Here is a 20,578-nt window from a genome sequence, read left to right as displayed (position 1 = left end):
ACTATTAAAGCTTGCTATTGTTTTCATATATTGCATTGTAAATTTATTTTCCTATTACACATCGATTTGAGTGAAAAGACAAGATGCCATTAGGCCTTGAACTTTTTGGCGAGAGGCATAGTATTTTGTCAACTTGGACCTTCCTGCTCATTTTCTTGGACAAGGTATGGGTTTCAAAACTCTTTAATTGTTAATGAGGTTTCTAATTTATTCTTTGAACTACCCTTATTGACCAATATAGTGTATTTTGGCACTTTAAGTGCAAATCAGTTCTCATTCACTCATTACCCTGATAAGGCTTTGTTGAAAGTCAATGCAATGAGTATCGATATTAGCACTTCGGATGAGAATTTAGCCTCCCTCATTTCTGATGCCATCTGTATGTATCAGTTTGAATAGCATTTCCCTCAGGATTGGTTGCATATTTGTGAATGAAGCTACTCTGGTTTTGTTCTTGAACAATATTTGTGTAGGTTTAATTATATAACCACTAGTAATCTTGCTAGTGCTTCAAGCTTTAAAAATTTTGCAAGCAACATGCAATTTTGACGAAACAAGAAACATCAAAAGAAATCGGAGTTTGTTGTTCGTCATCCGAGAATTGGCTTTCATCAGCTGGTCCTCACTTTTACATTCCAAATTTCATAATTTTCTCCTCCAAAAATTAGGAAAAATAAAAGTGTGTCATGCCTGGAAATAAGCCAGCACTGTTATTTTCTACTTGCAGTCTTCTGACAGCATTACAGAAGATGGGAATCAATGGAACAGTTGAATGAGGCACGGATGGTGTTGAATCAGAATATGCTTCAATTGTAGGTGTTGCTGAGCCTAACAAGGCTTTGATTGAAGTCAATGCAACAAATACTGTTATAACAAATTTTTTTTTTTTTTTTTTTCTCTCTCTTATTTCCTACCAAATAATTCACATAATACTCTTGGGAAAATTTTGAACTCAAAATGTTTTTTTATTTTGGAAGGAGTGGAAAAATACCATTAAACCATATATCTTGGAGGTACATATAATTTTCTTGTTTCATATGATTGCTGTAGTTTTAAAATATAACTTCGGAAAATTAATGTTCCATATTCATCTTTTGCATGGTTGTTCTCAGGCCAAGAAAAGCATTTTTCAAATGTGTAATAAGAGTAATAAGTACAAAGCCCATTAATGGGATGCTCCAGAATACCCAGTCAAAGACAACAGGGCTTATAGCCCAACCCAGCTAAAAGCCCAGCCCCAAATTTAAAAACATGACCGTTGGCCATATAAATCAGAAAGATCTCTCAGAACAACGAACAGGGCATCCCCTGCACAGCTATCAATCCGGAGGCTTAGGTGGAGATCGAAGAACGGGAAGCCGGCAATTCCCATTCCGAGATGGATGTGCCTAGCTGTAGCAGAGTGATAGGAACATGACATCAGTTTTAGTCTTGCAGTGTCAGAGTGATAGAAGTAGCCTTGTAGCCCGTTAATGGGATGGTCCAGAAGACCCAGTCTTGATTTGCCCTTCATTGCCCTTCGATTCCTATCAAACCATATATGATAAACAACCGTCGCGAAGCACAATTTAGAGACAACAGCCCTGTAATTCGTTTGTTTGATCTTCCCCAATTTACCATTGCCATCCTCTAGGAGGGAAGAGTGTAGAAGGCACAACGTGTTTGTATAAATGACCCAAAGGGCTAACATAAGAGCATTGAAAGAAAAGGTGGTCATGAGGTTCAGGTAAGCTCGCACATAGCTTACAGAGGTTGAGTGGACTTCTATGAGCCATAGGCTTGCCGTCCAAAGTAGATAATCGAGCGTGACATGCCATCCACAAAATCAAATTGTGTTTGGGAATGGAAGGTGGGGACAGTGAAGAGAATGGACCAAGTGAGCAACAATTGTCAAACCAAAAATTGGAAAGTAGTCCATTACCAATTTCTGATGGTTGGTCGAAGCTGAAGTAGTTTCTTCCAGTTCCATTGGCATTGACCAGGAACAGTGATCTCCGAAATGCATCTGTCTCTTACGAGGTATGTGTTTGATGGATAGTCGAAGATAAGAAAAGCATCTTTCCTATATTGAAATACATAATATAAACCATGAGACAACTCCCCATGCCGTCACCTATTATTCCTTCCTTGCTTTTCTTCCGAAATACAGGCCAAGAAAAGCAAACCATGAGACAACTTTCCAGCCCCACTTGTATTGCTTCCTTGCTTTCCTTGGCAAAAAGTAGATGCTACTAATGAGTTATAACTTTCATTAGTCTCTCGCTCTATCAATATATATATATATATATATATAAAAGTAGTCATTAGTCTCTCCATCTATCAAAAATATATAGAAGTAGGTGTGTCTATGCAATGTTTTGAACATGTATCAATTATGCTTTATAAGCGAAATCCAAATAAAAATTAAGGAGATTGTCAGTTGAGATAGAAGTTTAGACTTTTAAAGAATGACATAATTTTAGGAAAAGCGAAATCCAAATAAAAATCTTTGGCAGGCACAAAGATTTTTAAATTGGGAGTTCTTTTGGTGTTTGGTATAATCTTTGGCATCCAACGTATATGTTTAGTAAGATGATGAATTTGTGCCATGAAAAAAAAAAAAAAGAAAAAAAAAAAGAAAAAGGAAGAAGATGATGAATGTGTGCCAAGTTGAGTTGATAAAGATAATCATTTGCAAAAGGTGGTGTACTAGATGGAAAATTTTACAATACCTTGGGGGTATTATACCCTCAAAGCTCTCCATCATTGAATGTGGTGCTGGAGTTCACTTGATAGATGATTCAATGACTGAAAGGCCCCGTGGCACCTGTATTGTAGACTTTTTCGTACTAGACATCCATAGCAACCAAAATCTCAATCATTGAATGTGGTGGTGAGGTTCACCAAATACATGATCAAAAAATGCCTTGTTGTACCTGTATTCTAGACTTTCTCGTACTAGACCTCCATAGCAACCTAAATCTATATACCCCGTGCTTTACATTTAATTACAAGGGTTTATAATCAGCAAATACAATATCACATTTGACCCTAAAAGACTTTATATGTGACCATAGCTTTTGGTGAAAATGCAGAAGAAATCAGAATTGATATTTTAATGTTTCATAGTTAATTCATCTTTTTCATCAGTGTTCACAGGCCAAGAAAAGCATCTTTTGATATATAAAACACATGAGACCACTTGCATCTTTTGATATATTGCTTCCTTGTGAAGTACAAAAAATCCCAAGAAAAGAAGATGCAACTCATGAATTATTCCTTTCTTTAGTCTCTCTCTCTAAATCAATAGATATATATATACGTAAGTTTGTGTATGCAAGAAAGTATATTACTCTTGAACTCCGGTTTGCATCTTTCTTCCATCATATAAATCATAATTTTAACGCTTCAATCCATATTTCCATAAAGCTGTCCACCAGGGCAACATTTAGGTAAGCAATGTAATGTGTGCATGCAATTTCCTTGTGTATACTTTTATCCTTTAGAATGATCATTTGATTCAATCAAGTAATTTATATGTGTCACAATATCTTTCTGTTACACTACATACATACACATTATATATATATATATATATATATATATATAAACAATGTTAAATAGTACGATTTATTGTTGTTTTTTTCTTTTAGCACTAGTGTTCAATAGTACGATTTATTTATTAATTTAATACTGATCAGGTAATTATATATGTTGGCAGATAAAAAATTTGTCGCAATTCCAGCTACTCAATTCCTTTGGTGCATTGAAGTTATTTGCATTGAAATAAGGTATGAATTTGAAATTTTCTATTAAGATATTACTGTTCATGTGTTACAATATCTTTCCCTTACAATACACACACACACATACACACACACACACACACATACACACACACACACACACATATATATATTATATAATATATATATTATGCTCATAATTTTTTTTTTTTTTTGCTTTTACCACTACTATTTAATAGTATGATTTATTAATTTAATGCTAATCAAGTAATTATGTATGTTACCAGATAAAAAATTTGTGACAATTCTAGCGACTCAATTCCTTTGATTCTGTGAAGTTATTTGAATTGAAATAAGGTGTGTATTTAAAAATTTCTATTAAGAAATTACTGTTCATGTGTTACAATATATTTCCCTCACAATATACACGTGTATATATATGTGTGTGTATGTGTCATATAATGTTAATATTATGATTTATTAATTTCATGCTAATAAAGTAATTATGTATGTTGGCAGATAAAAAATTTGTCACAATTTCAGTCACTTAATTCCTTTGGTGCTGTGAAGTAATTTGAATTAATATAAGGTGTGTGTTAAATGCTTTATTTAGTTATTTTAGTCTTACCGCTTGTTCAATAGTATGATTTATGAATTTAATACCATAATATAGTACAACTTTGTATGTCCCCTCTTCTTTTCATAAATGGGTAGATGAAGGGACAAAAAAATCCCACTGGGCCAAATCCGGCCCAGCCCACCCGTTCAGGAAAAGATTCCAACAACTTCATAGGCGAATCATTCTAGGAATTGGTGGAATTTTAGGGCAACTATAGACTTCTATAAATAGAAAGAGAGAGAGAATGGAGGGTGATTGTTGAAGTGTAAGGAAACTCTTCTTTCTTAATATAGATAACCATTTTTTTCTTGCATCTTAGTAGTAAAGTATTGTTTGGACCAATAATTATCCGTTTACTTATCTTATTAAATAATTTTGTTAGCTAAGACATGTCATTTACCTAGAGCGTTTTTTAATTTCATTTACTCTTATAATATATATATTTTTTTCCCCAAGTTCAAGACAGATTTTGTTCATTTAATTTCATTTACCTTAATACATTTTTATACCTCACATTTCCTAATGCTATGGAAAAATAAGTAATAATATTTTCGTTAAGTATACCGTGCTCTACTAAGCCTAAACTTCAATTGAATTTTTACCTTTGAATTTTAGCAAATGAAGTATCCAGGTTAGAGTTTTTTCGAAATTATATGCAGGAAACTAGGAAACATAGATACTTCTCTTAAGATATCGTGGCAATTACATGTTTTTGGACACTTTAAAGACACGATGTAGTGGTTTTGTAATAATTATATTTTAAAAAAATGAGATTCAATACAATTTAAAATGTGTTATGGGTTAATTAAAAATGATATAAAACTTAAGAAAACAAGATTAACAATCATCTTACTATAAGTTCCAAATTAATGATTTTATCCATGATTTTATGGATAAAATGAAAAATAAAATATTATTTTTATATATAATTAAATATTATATTATTATTTTTTGATGTATTCATATATTTGGTTTGTAGGTGGAAACATTATTTTTACATTTGATTTAGACTTTAGGAGGGATAAATTAAAATTTTGTTTTGTTTTAAACTCGTATAATTAAAAATTGGGTCATTGATTTGTTCAAAGTTTATCCTTGTTGATCAAAATACCACCCAACTATAATGATCTTTCAAGCATACAAAATGAATATTTTCCAAGTAAATGATAGACGTTTGATAGTTAACAAAATCATGTATTATACTCTTATAATACACATATGTTCTTACAAATAAAAACTACGTGTATTCGTATTTTTTAGTTGAATTATCTACTACACGTATTATATATTTTCTGTATTATATATTATGCAATATATTTAAATTACATAATTTTTTTGAAAAAAAAAGTTTACATTGTCTTTGATCAATATTGCATTATAAGAAAGAAAAAAAATTTAAATAGTGTGCAACTATAGGAAAATAATTGGTAATTAACCTAAAAATTCCATTTTCCTAGTTAGTAAGAAAGCTATTATTTTTATATTTCATGATTCATAACCAGTGTCATATATATATATATATATATATATATATATATATATATAGGTATTTTATAAAATTTTACAGTGAATTAAATAACTTTGTACTTATGCTTGTTTTTCAAAAAATTATATTTGAATAATGGTGATAAAAAATGGAAATTCTATTTCTTTTATGAGTAAAAGAAATACAATGAATTATATACTTATGCATATTTGTAATATATAAATGCTACCACATTTTTTACCATAATTGTCTATTACCATTCGTGTTATAGTTGTATATGTATATATACATATATAATCAACTCTTTCACACCACTAATAAGGTGTTAGTTTGATAATCCAATTCATTACTTAGAGCCCATTTGGGGTTGCTGTTGAAATAAAATAAAATAAAACGATTTTATCAGTAAAGCTATAAAAAAATTGCGGTCAATAAACAGTATTTAGGTCTTTAATGACACATTATAATAATGCAACGCCCTTACTCCAGAAGACCCGATTCACTAGCGGGCTGTGATACGATTTGGGTTCTTCGCTCGGACCTGAGGACATACTAGGGGCAAAACTAGGGGTGCACACGGTCCGGTTTGGACCGGATTAAGAGTTTTTTGGGACCAAACCATTTATAACGGTTCCACTAGTTTAGGGTATGATATACATATACATATATATACATACATACATATACATATATATACATACATACATATACATATATATATATATATATTATACAACATAGCAACGGTTCGGTCCGGGCTGGTCTGGTCCAACAGGACCCTAAACCAGGACCGGACCAAAAAATTACGGTTCCATAATTTTGGGCCCAAGACCGGACCAAACCGCTATACAACTAGCCCAAACCGCCCAATTCTGTTCGGTCCGGTCCGGTTTTCGGTTTTCCGGATTTTTTTAACACCCCTAGGCAAAACGGTCATTTATTAATTCATTAATTCATTACCTGTGATACCCCTCGGATCTGAGACACGGGTTGATCAAGCCCAAGCCCGAACCCCGGGGGAATATCAAACAATTAAAGTATTTTAAATGAACACAGATTACAAAACTGAATATGAAATAATTAACAGCTAGAAGAAATCTAAAATAGAATCCCTTAAAATTAATAACTCAAAATTCAAAACTCCAATAGTTTAAACAACTCGGGAATCCATCTCTAGTAGACCCCTAATAAGAACCAAACTGAAATGAAACTACTAAAAGAACATCTAAAGTAAACCATGGAGAGAAGTCCTACGTCGTCGGAATAGTGAGTGATGGTCTCTGCTCAGCACGATCAAGCCTACGACTGGAACTGTCGAACACCTGAAAAATAGAAGTGGGTCAGGCCCACGAACAAGTTTTATCCTACTACAATCTGAACAGAGACTCGATACGTATGTACATCCTAACCAACTCAACAATAACTATGTAGTTCGTAAATATATATATATCCACACAATGGTACTCTCACTGAACTATGATAAGGGTCTCAACCTGAGTAGAAGGCAACATGCAAAACGCACTTGAGTAAGCATGACTACCTAAGCCTAACAGGGTATACCTCAACCAACATAGCCAGCTACGCATCCTATTGCATATACGCTCCGTAACCGTCGACTCTGAGACTCAAGCTCATATCGCAGTACCATAAAAATATATTTAAAGTCCTATCCTATCCATCCATAGGAAATCCAGTAAGCCGTTCAGCTTGTTCAGCTGCACTGACTAACACATCCATAGCAACTAATCCAGTTAGTCACTCAACTTTGTTTCAGCTGATCTGACTTAAATATAAGTAGGATTTATTTTATAATCCATTCCCTTATTCCGTATAGGTAGGATGTAGTATTTTGAAACTAATCCGTCCCTAGTATGCCACCGTCCCATACCGGTGCATACAATCCATCCATCCAGTAGTTGATAATACAGATAATGAATGTAAATACCAACTAATCCACAGAATCCATATAATTGACAGAACATAAATAAATGTTTACATCAATTAATTCCATACAAGGCATAATAGTATTTTGTAAACTAACATGCTTGTCTTATACCACTGTTACATAATTCTCTCATAATTTACAACACAGAGAATAAGTATAAACATCCTTTAATCCGTGATAAGCATAATCAAAATATATATTTGAACATGCTTACTTTATACCGCTACACAATTATCCAAGAATTGATACTACATTTAACACATGTATACGTCAAATTATCCTTTATAAGCATATAATAATTCTGTAATCTATCATGCTTATATTTTACCACTGGAACATGAATTAAACTATAAATCCATTCACAGAAAAATTGCAACAGATAAGTTTAAGCAATTTAAATCCTCCACCTCCAAAACAGTGTACCAAAATTATGTAAGAATTTTATACTGCTCAAGGTAAAAACCCTAGGTGGTTCATTATCCCTTATCCTGCTCTCTGGAACTTTAACAAGACCTTAGATACTATCAAACTTCCCAGGCACAGCCTCTGATTACCCTAGAATAGTAAAAAAAACAAACTCAGAAGCGAAAATACACCAAAACTGCCTCAAAAGAGGGTGAAGCCGCCTCCCCCACATGGGGAGCCGCCTCCCCCTTGTGTGGAGCCACCTCCACACCATGTGGAGCCACCTCTACCAGCCTTGGAGCAGGCTCCACCCTTGTGGGGAGCCGCCTCAACTCACAGAAGCCCCTACTGCTTGTTTCCTTCACCCGTTTCACCTCCGGCGACTTCCATTCCTTCTGTCCTCCATGGTTAATGTTCCTACTAGTTAATACTAAGTCCCAGTGTGTTCCAGAGATTTTGAAAATCATTAATCATTAATCAACTTCAATTAGAACAAGAAACACGCAGAAGAATTAAACAAGCAAATACGGATTCATGAACACATACAGATTTAATCAAATCTAACTTGCAAACCAGATTAATTTTAAGGTTTCCCAATGTGTTTCAGAACTAACAAGATTCTTTATCCATCAACTGACATCACTTAAATCATGAATTATGTAAAAAGAATGTAACACAAACAATTAACAGTTCATGAACACATGTTGATTAAAATAGTACAAGCATGCGAACCAGATTGATTTTAGATCTTTATCTGTTCCTGGAATTGAGTTAGACATGTAAAGAACGCTAGTCAAATGGAGAGAGTTAAGAATAGAACTTGCCTTTAGGTCTCAGACTGTCGTCTTCCTAAATTCTCCGGCGAAATCCAACTACTGCAACCCTCCTCTATTCTCTCTCTGCCTCCACAGTCGTGAAAAGGATTCTAAAACCCTAAGAAAAACTTAATACTTATATTTATAGGCCACCCTTAAACCTAAGCCTAAGTGTAATATGAGATGGAGAACAAAGTCGGCTAATACGTGAAGAAAAATAAAACAAAACCCTAATTAATCAATTTATTCAATTTAATTCAAATAAGTCACAGAATAACAATTAATTCAATTTAATTCAAATAAGTCACATAATAACAATTAATTCAATTTAATTCAAATAAATCAAATAATAACAATTAATTCAATTTAAGTCAAATAAATCAAAGAATAACAATTAATTCAAATAAAACAAGCAAGTAAACAATTAAACCAATAAAAATGTAATTAATTAAAATACCAGGATATCCTTTTAAAATTAGGGGTATTACATTACCGGTCTTTATTAAGTTTCATTTAATCAATGCGGTTTACAACATGGTTTAAAGTCATCATTTGAATCAAGTGTGCAAGTCTAAGACAAATTTGGTTCAACAACCCTACGATTGAGCGCAAGGTGCGCTGCGATCAATCGTAGGTTGTCAACCCTGTGCCATTGCGCGCAGGAAAGACTGTATGCGCGCATGGCCCAAAGCCCTACGATCGAGCGTAGGACCTCTACGATCGATCATCCAAAACATAATTTTATGGTGAATACTAAATCAGCTTTCAAAAATTTTGATATTTTAAAAACTGAGGGTGCAATCAATCGTAAGGTGGGTACGATCATACCAAGAGAATTTCAAAAAAAAAAAAAAAAGTCCCATTTTAAAATACTTTACTTTTTAAAACAACATTTGGTCACTTAAACCATTTGAAACATGTCCTAACCAAAATAGAATGAATGATTAAAACGTCATTTATATCCCATATATGAAATGTCCTTTACAACAAGAGTAACCAAAGATATACATGCTCAAAATAATATTGACTATACTAAATACACAACATCCTCCCGCTTACATGATTATCCAATTTAGATCAAAATTACAACTCTTCAAATGGCCAATATGAAACTATGCTAAAAATGTCCAAACAAGTCCAAAAGAACCCAGTCCGTCCCCTCCTAGACAATATGGAATTAGTACCTCTACTACATTGTTAACTCCTAAAAATATTTGTATAATAACGGGGTGAGCGACACTCACTCAATAGAATATGCCTAAGGTATGACTCCTAAAGTTAAGTGAGCAAACACATAGAGAAATGGTGGTCAAGAGAATGGATCATACTTGTATGGGGAAATCCCAAGACCGTTAAAGAAACTACATCAACAACAAACACCAACAAAAGCTCATGCACATATCCAAGCACCTCCAAGATACCAATGCCGTATAAGCCATGCATATGCCAATGCCCTGAACATTCCCTAGCCATGTTTACGACAACAACCGTAAATGTAACTACACCCCTTTCCCAAAACCCAAACTTACTCAATACACTCATATCGAAAATCAATAACCCGTATGGCACAAGATAACCGCTCGTACTCTTTAGGAACACCGGCTAACTATCCTTGCGTAAGTCAACCTCTCATCACCATTTGGGACCTAGCTACCGATCACCGGAAAAAGTCTACTGTTCGTCTTCTGTTTATCACAATTCACATTCTGGAACAAGACAACCACTCGTCTCCTGTTTATCACAACCACGCTTGGGAAAAGACAATCGCTCGTCTCCCAATTACCACAAACCCCTTCACCTCAAACTTTGAAAATTAAGCCACACATAAGCTTTGAAAATGCGTCCATCTCACACAACCACCCCACCCACACATGCACTACACAATGCATGCATGATGAATGTCGCTTATAAACCTAAACCTCTAGTTGTTAAGAAACTAGTCACCTAGCCATCATTATGGAAGTAAGCATGCTCTTAAATAACAATACATCAAATCACCTCAAGAGTACACGTACCAATAATCATAATAGAAGCACTTAGAAGATAACCATATTCAATAACATGTTTTTTCATCTTTAATCTAGCAAGAAGGCAAATTTAGACAATTCGACAAACACCTAGTGTCCTTGTAGTCAAGAGAGTTCAATCATAATCATTAATTGCATAGACTTAACAAATTTCACATCAGAACAAATACAACTTTTCTAGAATCATCAATTTAGCTTGCAAGTTGACACAACTTCATCCTACCAAGCATGCTAGCAAGAAGTTAACACGAACATCATATGAATTTGACAATTAGATACCAAGTAGTTAGTAGATACGATGAAGGTTAACATAGTGACCAAATTTCTCTACAAAAACACATATAACATATTACATCATAAATTATTCATATAAAAACTCATAATAACAAAGGACTCCATAAATTAGACACCCCTACCTCTTGAAGCAAGCAAACTTAGCCATGCTTCCATGATGAAACTCCATCAAATTGAATGCTAATACCACCAAGCTGAACAGGAATGTGAGGAAAACAACAATTTCTCCTAGAGCCACCCCAAAATCTAAGCCCTTGCCTCTAGACCCAAAACTTCAATGTGCTCTACTCTTTGCAAAAATGATACAAAAAAAAAAAAAACTATTAAAGTGTAGATCAAACTTTTCTTCTAGCTCAAAGCTCAAATCTCACTATAAATAGATCAAACCTAGGGTTTAAGTATGAAAATGTGTAACAAAATGAAAAAGAGAGGAAGAGTAAAGAGGGAGAGGGGAAAATGAGAAAAAATATGATTCTAACTCCTTTTATTCCTACTTTAGGGGCGCACACGGTTTGGTTCGGTACGGTTCTGACGGGAACCAGGACCGGAACCAGCCACAATGGTTCCTTAAAAATGGAACCGGAACCAGAACCGTGTGTGTATGGAATTGAACCGAGCTGAACTGTGAATATTGGTTCAGTTCGGATCGGTTCCACGGTTCCCCATTTATGAACTTTTTTCTTGTTGTTCCCTTACTTATTTGAAGGCTTTGAGCCCATAGCTAAAACAATTAAACAGAGTTACAGAATACAATAGCAAAAATAAATATATAAATAAATACAGAAAATATAACTTCAAACTGATTGTCGTTGACTGAGAAGTCTGAGATGGTGTGTGGGTGTAGATCGGAGAAGCCGTGTGACCATGTCACTGACTGAGAAGTCTGAGATGGTGTGTGGGTGTAGATCGGAGAAGCCGTCTTAGGAAACAGAGTTACAGAGAAGATGAGAACTTGATCGGAGAAGCTGTGTTGCAGTGTCGCTGACTGAAATGGTGTGTGGACGATAGCCACGATACAGAAGATCAGAGGATGTGAGGGCTGATGAGTGATGAGGAGTGAGGACTGAAGATGGGAGGAGTAGAGGACTGATAACTAATGAGTGATGAGGACTGAGGAGGGGAGGGAAGGGCGATGCGGCTTCAAAGAATCAAATATCAGAACAGCAGAACTTAAGAGTTGAGATGAGGACTATAGAGGGGAGGCGAGGGTTAGGTTTAGGTTTAGATGAGTTTTTGTGGTTTAGTGGTGGACCACGTGTAACTTACTGCTATATGGTATAAGTCATTAAAAATATATATAATTAAATATATAATCATATATACATATATACTATATATATACGATTCTGGTTCCTTCGGGTTTGGAACCGAAACCAAAATCGTAAGCCCAAGGTTCCTATTTTCATAACCTGGACTGGGACCAGAATCGGAACTGTGGGAACCGGAACCAAAGCCCTAGTTCTATTCGGTTCGGTTCCACGATTTTTTTGTGCACCTCTATCCCAATTAGTTAAATGGTGGTCCCCATCCCATGCGCCAAAAATAATAAAATACCCTTCCATGAGTAATATAACCACAACTATGCCATAAGTATACCTTTAGGTACACATATGCATGTATGTATATATATTTATATATACACCCCAAGAATGAAATGTTAATGAAATCGAAAAAATTTCCAAGGGCCTTGGGTCCACACGGGACCTCACGGGCCTGAAAACTCAAAAATGACGAAACTACTCGTAATGCATTTCTAATAATTCTAAATTCGAAAAAATGCCCTAAACAACCCTCGGAACTCATGTGGTATGCATATCGATGCACGAAAATAATAAATATAAAAATAAATAAAAATGCCAAAAAAATTTGAAAAAATTTGAGACAATACAAATAAGTACTTATCACAATTAAATAATTTTTTAAATTTAGTTGGTAATAATATACTTTAATAGGATGTTATCATATTTTATAATAGAACTTTACCAAGAAAAGAATGTAATTGTCTTTATAAAAAATAAAATGGACAAAATTGTTTAATAAAAAGTAGTTACTTAAAATATTCAACTTCAATTCAGAATACAGTTTTTTTTTTTTTTTTTTGATAAGTAAAATTTTATTAAAAACGCTCAAAAGGGGAGCACCAAAGTTCGTGCTTAGTCCTTGGGTGATGCAAATCGTGGTGAAGGGCGAGCATCAAGTCGGCAGGAGGCCCTTGCTTGCTCGGGATGTCGTGGAGGCGGCATGATAGAGAAGAGTCACGTCCTTGAGGAGTGGACGTCCCCTTGGTCCGAGGCCTATCATTGGGCGAGTGTAGTGCAAGGAGCTGCACAAGGAAGCGATGGTGGGAAGGCGAGCATACCGCTTGCAGGCAAACTTTGGAAGGGAGTGGACACAGTAGTGAAGCGCCGCAGTGCGACGAGGGCGTCGCAGGATTTGGGTGGGGGAGAGTGTCACGAAGTGATTCCTAACACGCTTGGAGGATGGAAGACATGCATGCTGGTTGGCAAAGAGCAGAGCTAGACTGGGAATAGTTCTAGGGAAGGGGCGTGCAGGAGCACAGGATGGTACCTTTTCAGAGTTCAGGCAGGTCGACTCGGTTCAATTCAGAATACAGTTTTGGAAGCTCCAAATTCTAACTTCATTTAAAAACTTCACTGAACTAAATCTGGTAACTATTAAAAGCGCTTTTAATGGTTACCAAACACATCTAAAAATAATTTTTTTAAAAATAAAAGCGTTTTAAGCCGTGGTCATGACCTGATTCATTACATATTTGATTGAGTGAGTTTGATAACGCAAAATTAATACCACTTAAAATAAGTGTTACTTAAAATATGAAAAAAAATTAGTGATAAAGAGTTTACTTATTATTGAACACTTAAAATTTCAAAAAATATAAGAAAATGTTTTAGATTTATAACTAAAATTTAAAATTTCAGCACTTGAAATTTAGCTCCCAAAAATTTTGGGCGCGTAATTTTTAATTTTACTAAACAGCGCCTAACTTTCTTTAAACTTCATAAAATCATAATTTATATTCAATTTAAGATTCAAATACCTCAAACGATCATGCTTAAACATGCACAAAAAAAAAAAAAATCGTGCTTAAACTCTATTTTAATTTGATGACCACAAGATACACAAATCATAACTTCTATTAAATTTGGATTCTAAAAGACATTAAATGGCATGCTTCAATGACGCTCTTAGTCCACAACTCTAAGATACATATCATTATGAAAAATAAAAATAAAAATTCTACATATTTTATATTACGATTCACCCCATCACATAGTATGATATTGTCCGCGTTGTGTATCTGAGCTCTCATGATTTTACTCTTGGGTTTTTCCCCAAAAGGCCTTGTACCAATTGGAGTGTAAAAATCCTATATATACACTTTTCCTTTCAATACACAAGCGTCGTGAGATTGTGCACCTGTAGCTCGCCCAGTATGGTAGCTAATTGGTGCCTCTTGCACCCGCCCACAAATTAGTCGCCAAAATCACCCCCCTTAAGAGCCAATGTCCACGTTGGCTACACTTTCGATTAGGTCAGGCTCTGATACCATTTATAACAACCAACTCCACCACATGGTATTTAATATTGTCTGCATTAGGCCCGAGCCTGCATGATTAGGTTCTTAGGCTTTACTCTAAAAGGCCTCGTACCAAATCCTATATATATATCATTTCTCTTTTCCATGCCCAAGCAATGTGAAATTGTGCACCTGTAGCTCACTAGTGTGATAGTCTGCCAGTGCTTCTTACACCCGCCTACGACGCACCAGTCCACAAGGTCGCCGTAATCACCCCCTTAGGGGCCAACGTCCCCGTTGGCTATACCTCTAACTGGGTCAAACTCTAATACATTTGTAACGACCAACTCCACCACATGGTATGATAATGTACGCTTTGAGCCCGAGCTTGACCCAGCTGGAAGTGTGGCCAACAGGGACGTTGGACCTCTAAGGAGGATGGGAGGTGATTGTGGTGACCTTATGGGCGGGTGTCTTGCGAGTGGTGCAAGAGATATTGACAAACTACTACACTGAACAAACTACAAGTGTACAATCTCACATCAAATTTTGGGACACAACTCACATGTCTAGTGTTCAATCAACCCTAGAGGTGTTAAGCCTTTGTCTTTCGACATCTACATATTTATAGTTTTCTGAGCACAAATTTTAGAATTTAAATGCCATCACATCAAAAATAATAAAACTAATTTTGACAAAAAATTAATGTAATAAACCCTAAATATTTGAAAGAAAATTTTATTGAGTTTAGCTATGTGTTACTATTTATTAAAGAGTAAAAAAAATTAGGCCATAAAATAGTTACAAATAGACCCTAATAAGTTCAGATATAACCCATTATATCATCATGTCATTTCACTCCGGGGCCCATTATGTGAAAAATAAATGCATAAAGGCAGAATTAAGAAATTAAACTATTCAAGTGCAATATCAAACAAACAAAAACTAAGAACTTACATAATTGCAATAAAATCAATTTGTCAGCAGATAGGTTATAGCTTACACTTGCAAACCATTGCAATAGACTTTTCAAAATTTTCATATCCAACTTTATATATATATATATATTACTTATGTTGCATTCAAAATTCACGTAGAGGCAATGGAGTTGATTCAACCTTTGTACGATATTGCGAAAAACATGTGCACACCCATTTGTAGACGTGTGGATTATGCAATAAACCTGTCAAAGAATTTCACTGAGCTGAGCGGGAGAGTAAAAAAATTATGCGACAGGAGGGATGACATTATATATCAGATTGACCTTGTTAACCTACAAAAGGGTCCTACAAGAGAATGCAATGGCTGGCTTGAAAGGGTGGATGAGATTGATAAGAAGACGAAAGAAGATGAGCAGCTCATTGGCAAAAGATGTTTTAATGGATGGTTTCCAGATGTCATTTCTCGTGTGAAGCTCGGTAAGCATGTGGTGGAAATGATCGAGCAGGTTAAAGAGCTCCAAGCGGAATCCAGGTTTGAAGATGGTTTTGTCATTGATTTGCCACCAAAAATAGTTGAGGAGAGGCCTGCTGATGCTTTGATAATGGGGAATTCAACTAATCTCACCTTGCAAAAGATACTAGATTCCATAAGAGATGAGGGTGTCCAAAAGATTGGAATTTGGGGCATGGGTGGGGTGGGAAAGACAACCTTAATGAATGTCTTGAATAGTGAGCCTGAAATTCAAACTATGTTTCATATTGTAATACGGGTAACCGTCTCAAAATCTTGGAGCATTAGGAAGATTCAAGATGAAGTTGCACTGCGCTTGTCATTACCGGATGTAAAGGATAAAACAGATGATAGAGTTTCAATAATGTTGTTTGAGAAACTCAAGGGCAAGAAGTATTTGTTGCTTCTGGATGATGTTTGGGAAGAAGTGGATTTGATCAGAGTGGGTATACCAAGTACAAGTCAAGAGAAGGGTTGCAAAATTGTTCTGACAACCAGAGATATTGGAGTTTGTCGAAAAATGTTAACTGATAAGGAGATCAAAGTGGAAGTTTTAGACCAAAGTGAAGCATGGAAATTGTTTAACTCAAAAGCGGGAGGAATCTCATTGCTCCCAACTACCAAGCCGATTGCTGAAAAAATCGTCAGAAAGTGTGGTGGCTTACCACTTGCACTAAAAGTAGCAGGTGGGGTGTTGAGAATGGTTGAAGATGTAAGCGTGTGGAGTAATTTTTTGAACAAGTTGAATTCATCAGCTATGTCTGACACTGAAACTATGAATGAGGATGTGTTCAAGTCATTGAAGGTCAGTTACGACGCGTTGAAGGGTGACAGCATCAAGAATTGTTTTCTGTATTGTGGCTTGTTTCCAGAAGATGCAAAGATTAAAAAATCTAGGCTGATCACTTATTGGAGAGCGGAGGGGTTTCTTTGGAGTAAAGGGACTTTGAAAGATGCTTATGATGATGGGTGTGCGAAATTACATGACCTTATTGGTGCATCTCTGTTGGAGAAGTGTGAGGATGAAAAACATGTAAAGATGCATGATGTGGTTCGAGATTTAGTTCTGACGATGACTTCTGCGGGAGGAGAGGAGAGCAGGTTCATGGTGAGAGCTGGACTGTCCATGTCCGTGCAGGAAATACCTGATGATAAGGAATGGGAAGAAGCAAGTAGGATTTCATTTATGTATGCCAAGGAATACAAATTACCAGAGAAGCCAAAATGTCCCAAGCTGTCAACATTGCTGCTTCAGCCACGTGGATATTATCTGGAGGCAATACCTGAATGTTTCTTCAATCACATGCCTAACCTTCGACTTTTGGATCTGTCAGGAAGTCGCATCTCCTCATTGCCATCCTCCATCTCAAATTTGGTCAACCTTCGAGCATTGCTTTTGGAAGGATGCGACAATTTACAGGCTTTCCCTCAGGAAGTAAGTGTGCTCCAGAGACTTGAGGTGCTCCATGTCAGCAGTGCGTACAATATGCCGTATCAACCTAGTGAGATGTGGAAGTTAACCAGCCTTAAAAGTTTGAAATTTTCACCTCTAACTTTGAGAGTCCACAAAGATGAGGTGCGGAAGTTGACCGGCCTTAAACGTTTGAAAATTTTACCTCTAAGTGTGAGAGTCCCCAAAGATGAGATGGTTCCTTCTAGTGTGACCATATCCAGACTTTCCCTGCTTCAAGAATTGAGTATTAAAAGGATGAAAGGGGAATTGAGTAATTTGGAAACTTTTGCAAAAGAGGTTGGCAGCTTGACACGGCTCTCTTCACTTAAATTCGACTTCACAACAAAGTATTGTCTGACACACTTTCTCAATAACAGCCAACCATGGAAAGATCGTACCATACAGAAATTCAACTTCCATGTTGGATATTTAAAACCGGCATCATTAAGTATTCCCAAAATATTTGAGAGGTACCTGTCATTATCATTTAACCCGGAGTATGAGGATGGAGGAGAAGTAACTAGTGAAGAAATAAAACAGGTACTCCTACGTTCGGAGTCTTTTTACCTAAAGGGTTGTGAAACCCTTCAAATACTATCAGAGTTGGGTGCGAAAAGAGTTAATGGGTTAAAATGTTTATCCGTCCATTCTGGTATACATGAATATATGATAGATGAAGAAGGATTGCAAGGGCATGCTTTTGCAAACTTAGAATACCTTCGATTGAAATACTTAGATCATTTAAGGGGCATCTGCTGCGACAAATTACCAATGCAATTAAGCAGCACCACCAATAGCTTCACCAAACTGAAGGACTTGGAAATATCGGGATGCGAATCGATAAAGAAGGTGTTCTCATGGGGATTGATTCCGCAACTCCTTAATTTAGAAATATTGGATATTAGTTCTTGTTGGAAATTGGAGGAGATAATTTCAGCTGATTTCGATGAGAGGGAGGAGGACAACAGGAGGCTTGAACACGTGAACTTACCCAAACTGAAGCTTTTGGTTCTTGGATGGTTACGAGAATTGGTTGGCTTCTCCAAGAGGAAGAGGAACCATCTGTACTTGCATTGCCCTTCCTTAGAGGAGGTTACTTTTAAAGATTGTCCAAAACTGGAAATATTTCCTTTTGGCATCGACAGTGCACCTCATTTGAGAAAGATTAAAGGAGAACTGAAATGGTGGGAAGCATTAAAATGGGAAGATGATGCCACTAAATCACGATTCGCCCCGCTCTTCCAAATATATCGCTGATCAATCATTCTGTGGACATCAATTCCTCCCAATGACGTTGTAGTCCATACAGGTAACAATACGACACTGCAATTCTGTTTAATATTAGCACCCTTTAATGAAGTTGTAGTCCCTGCATGCAGGTATACTACACTGATACCACACAATTTGAATTTTTTCTTCTAATCTACAAATAACTATACTTCCAGCCACTTCATATAACTACCTTTTCTTATTCATTTTAATTGCTCAAACAATTTTCTTTTCTTTGTAATGAATACACTAAAACTTTGTTGCCATAGAATTGGTTCGAAACTACCTGGGATTTCTAAATTCACTGTGTTGAGTAGATTGTATGGAATTAAAATTAGTCTCACATGAAAAGCTTAAAAAACTTTCTTCAAATTAATAAATAGTACTGACATGCTTGTGAATTTGAAAAGTAGCCTTGTAGCCAATTGCTATTCTAAAATAGGAGTGTTTGTTCCAAATTTTGCATTCAGTTTTTCATTTTTGAATGCTCTCTTTCTCTCAATTTTTTGTCGGTCTAAATTACAAACAATTTTATAGTGTTTAGGGAATGTTTTTCAATATTGTTAACGGCAGAAATTTAGAGACTTTTTAGTATGCTGAGGAGTTTTGTCAAAATTCAGATGGTAAGGGCAGACATTAGGGTACGCTTCCAAGTATCATAAATTTACATTACTTCAAATTCGTCTTCAAGTTACTGCATCTACTTCAGCAATATTTTGTGACCAAAATAGATCAACAGGATTTGATGGTAAGTGGTGCGTTGTTAACTGTTCTTTTTTAAGATTTAGGTGTTTATCTAGAATAAAAGGCACAATCTTTAATATAAAATTGTGCTTCGTATCATACCTGTGATTCATATGGTGTTCCAAACTCTTACGATGTTGGAGAGGTTGTAACTCAACTATTTATATATTCTTAGTCGTATGTAAGAAATGATGCTTCTCTGTGGAGCTGATATGGACCATTTAATGTTGGACTTAGCTCTCAAATGTCTTTCCAGCTTTCCGTCTCTGCTTGTGGAATTTGGTTACCGGCCTCTTCAAGGAAATGATATGATATTATATCTGTTTTCTTCTTCGAGAATGTCATGAAAGGTGTTGAGTTGTTCTGATCCAGCAACTAACAGTTTCTCAAATCTCTGTGTTGATTGTGTAATTGATAAGGAGCGATTGATACATATTTGCTTTAACAACTTAGATTTGTATATATTGTCTTAAGGTTGTTTGGTTTGAGCTCATCCCATTTATATTATTTCATGTAATCGATGAGCTGACCAGTTGCTAAAGACTTCTATGTTTAGTTCATTGACAAAATCTGTGTAAGCAGAGTCTGTGACTGCTGTTATTATGAAAATTGTGAAGTGTTATAAACTATTAAAGGTTGCTATTGTTTTCATATATTGCATTGTAAATTTATTTTCCTATTACAAATTGGTTTGAGTGAAAAGACAAGATGCTGTTAGGCCTTGAACTTTGGGGCGCGAGGCATAGTATTGTGTCCTGACTGGAGCCTGCAACTTTGACCTTCCTGTCAAAATTAGAATCTATCAC

The 20,578-nt window shown here is 35.6% G+C and overlaps 1 protein-coding gene and 1 long non-coding RNA gene across 2 annotated transcripts; both read left to right on the top strand.

Annotated features, from left to right (window-relative positions):
- Nucleotides 1-82: 82 nt before the first annotated feature.
- Nucleotides 83-16,453, top strand: LOC132299434 (uncharacterized). The gene is made up of 5 exons (XR_009480115.1): nucleotides 83-164; nucleotides 3,701-3,770; nucleotides 4,013-4,082; nucleotides 4,245-4,314; nucleotides 15,952-16,453. It is a non-coding gene; the product is annotated as an uncharacterized LOC132299434 (long non-coding RNA).
- A 28-nt stretch (nucleotides 16,454-16,481) lies between these two features.
- Nucleotides 16,482-19,016, top strand: LOC132301093 (disease resistance protein RFL1-like). The gene has a single exon (XM_059798378.1). It carries the CDS (start codon nucleotides 16,482-16,484, stop codon nucleotides 19,014-19,016), a length of 2,535 nt encoding a protein of 844 aa, XP_059654361.1.
- The last annotated feature ends 1,562 nt before the right edge of the window (nucleotides 19,017-20,578 follow it).

Source organism: Cornus florida, unplaced genomic scaffold (assembly GCF_030987335.1).
Source record: "Cornus florida cultivar Cherokee Brave unplaced genomic scaffold, ASM3098733v1 CherokeeBrave_3.0.0_Hap2_Chr03, whole genome shotgun sequence".
NCBI classification, from domain to species: domain Eukaryota; kingdom Viridiplantae; phylum Streptophyta; class Magnoliopsida; order Cornales; family Cornaceae; genus Cornus; species Cornus florida.
The sequence above is the reverse complement of the archived record's forward strand: the minus strand, read 5'-3'. Positions and strand labels throughout refer to the sequence as shown.

Excerpts from the sequence above, each read along its gene's own strand:
- LOC132301093 (XM_059798378.1), top strand. The coding sequence starts at position 16,482 with ATGGGTGGGGTGGGAAAGACAACCTTAATGAATGTCTTGAATAGTGAG.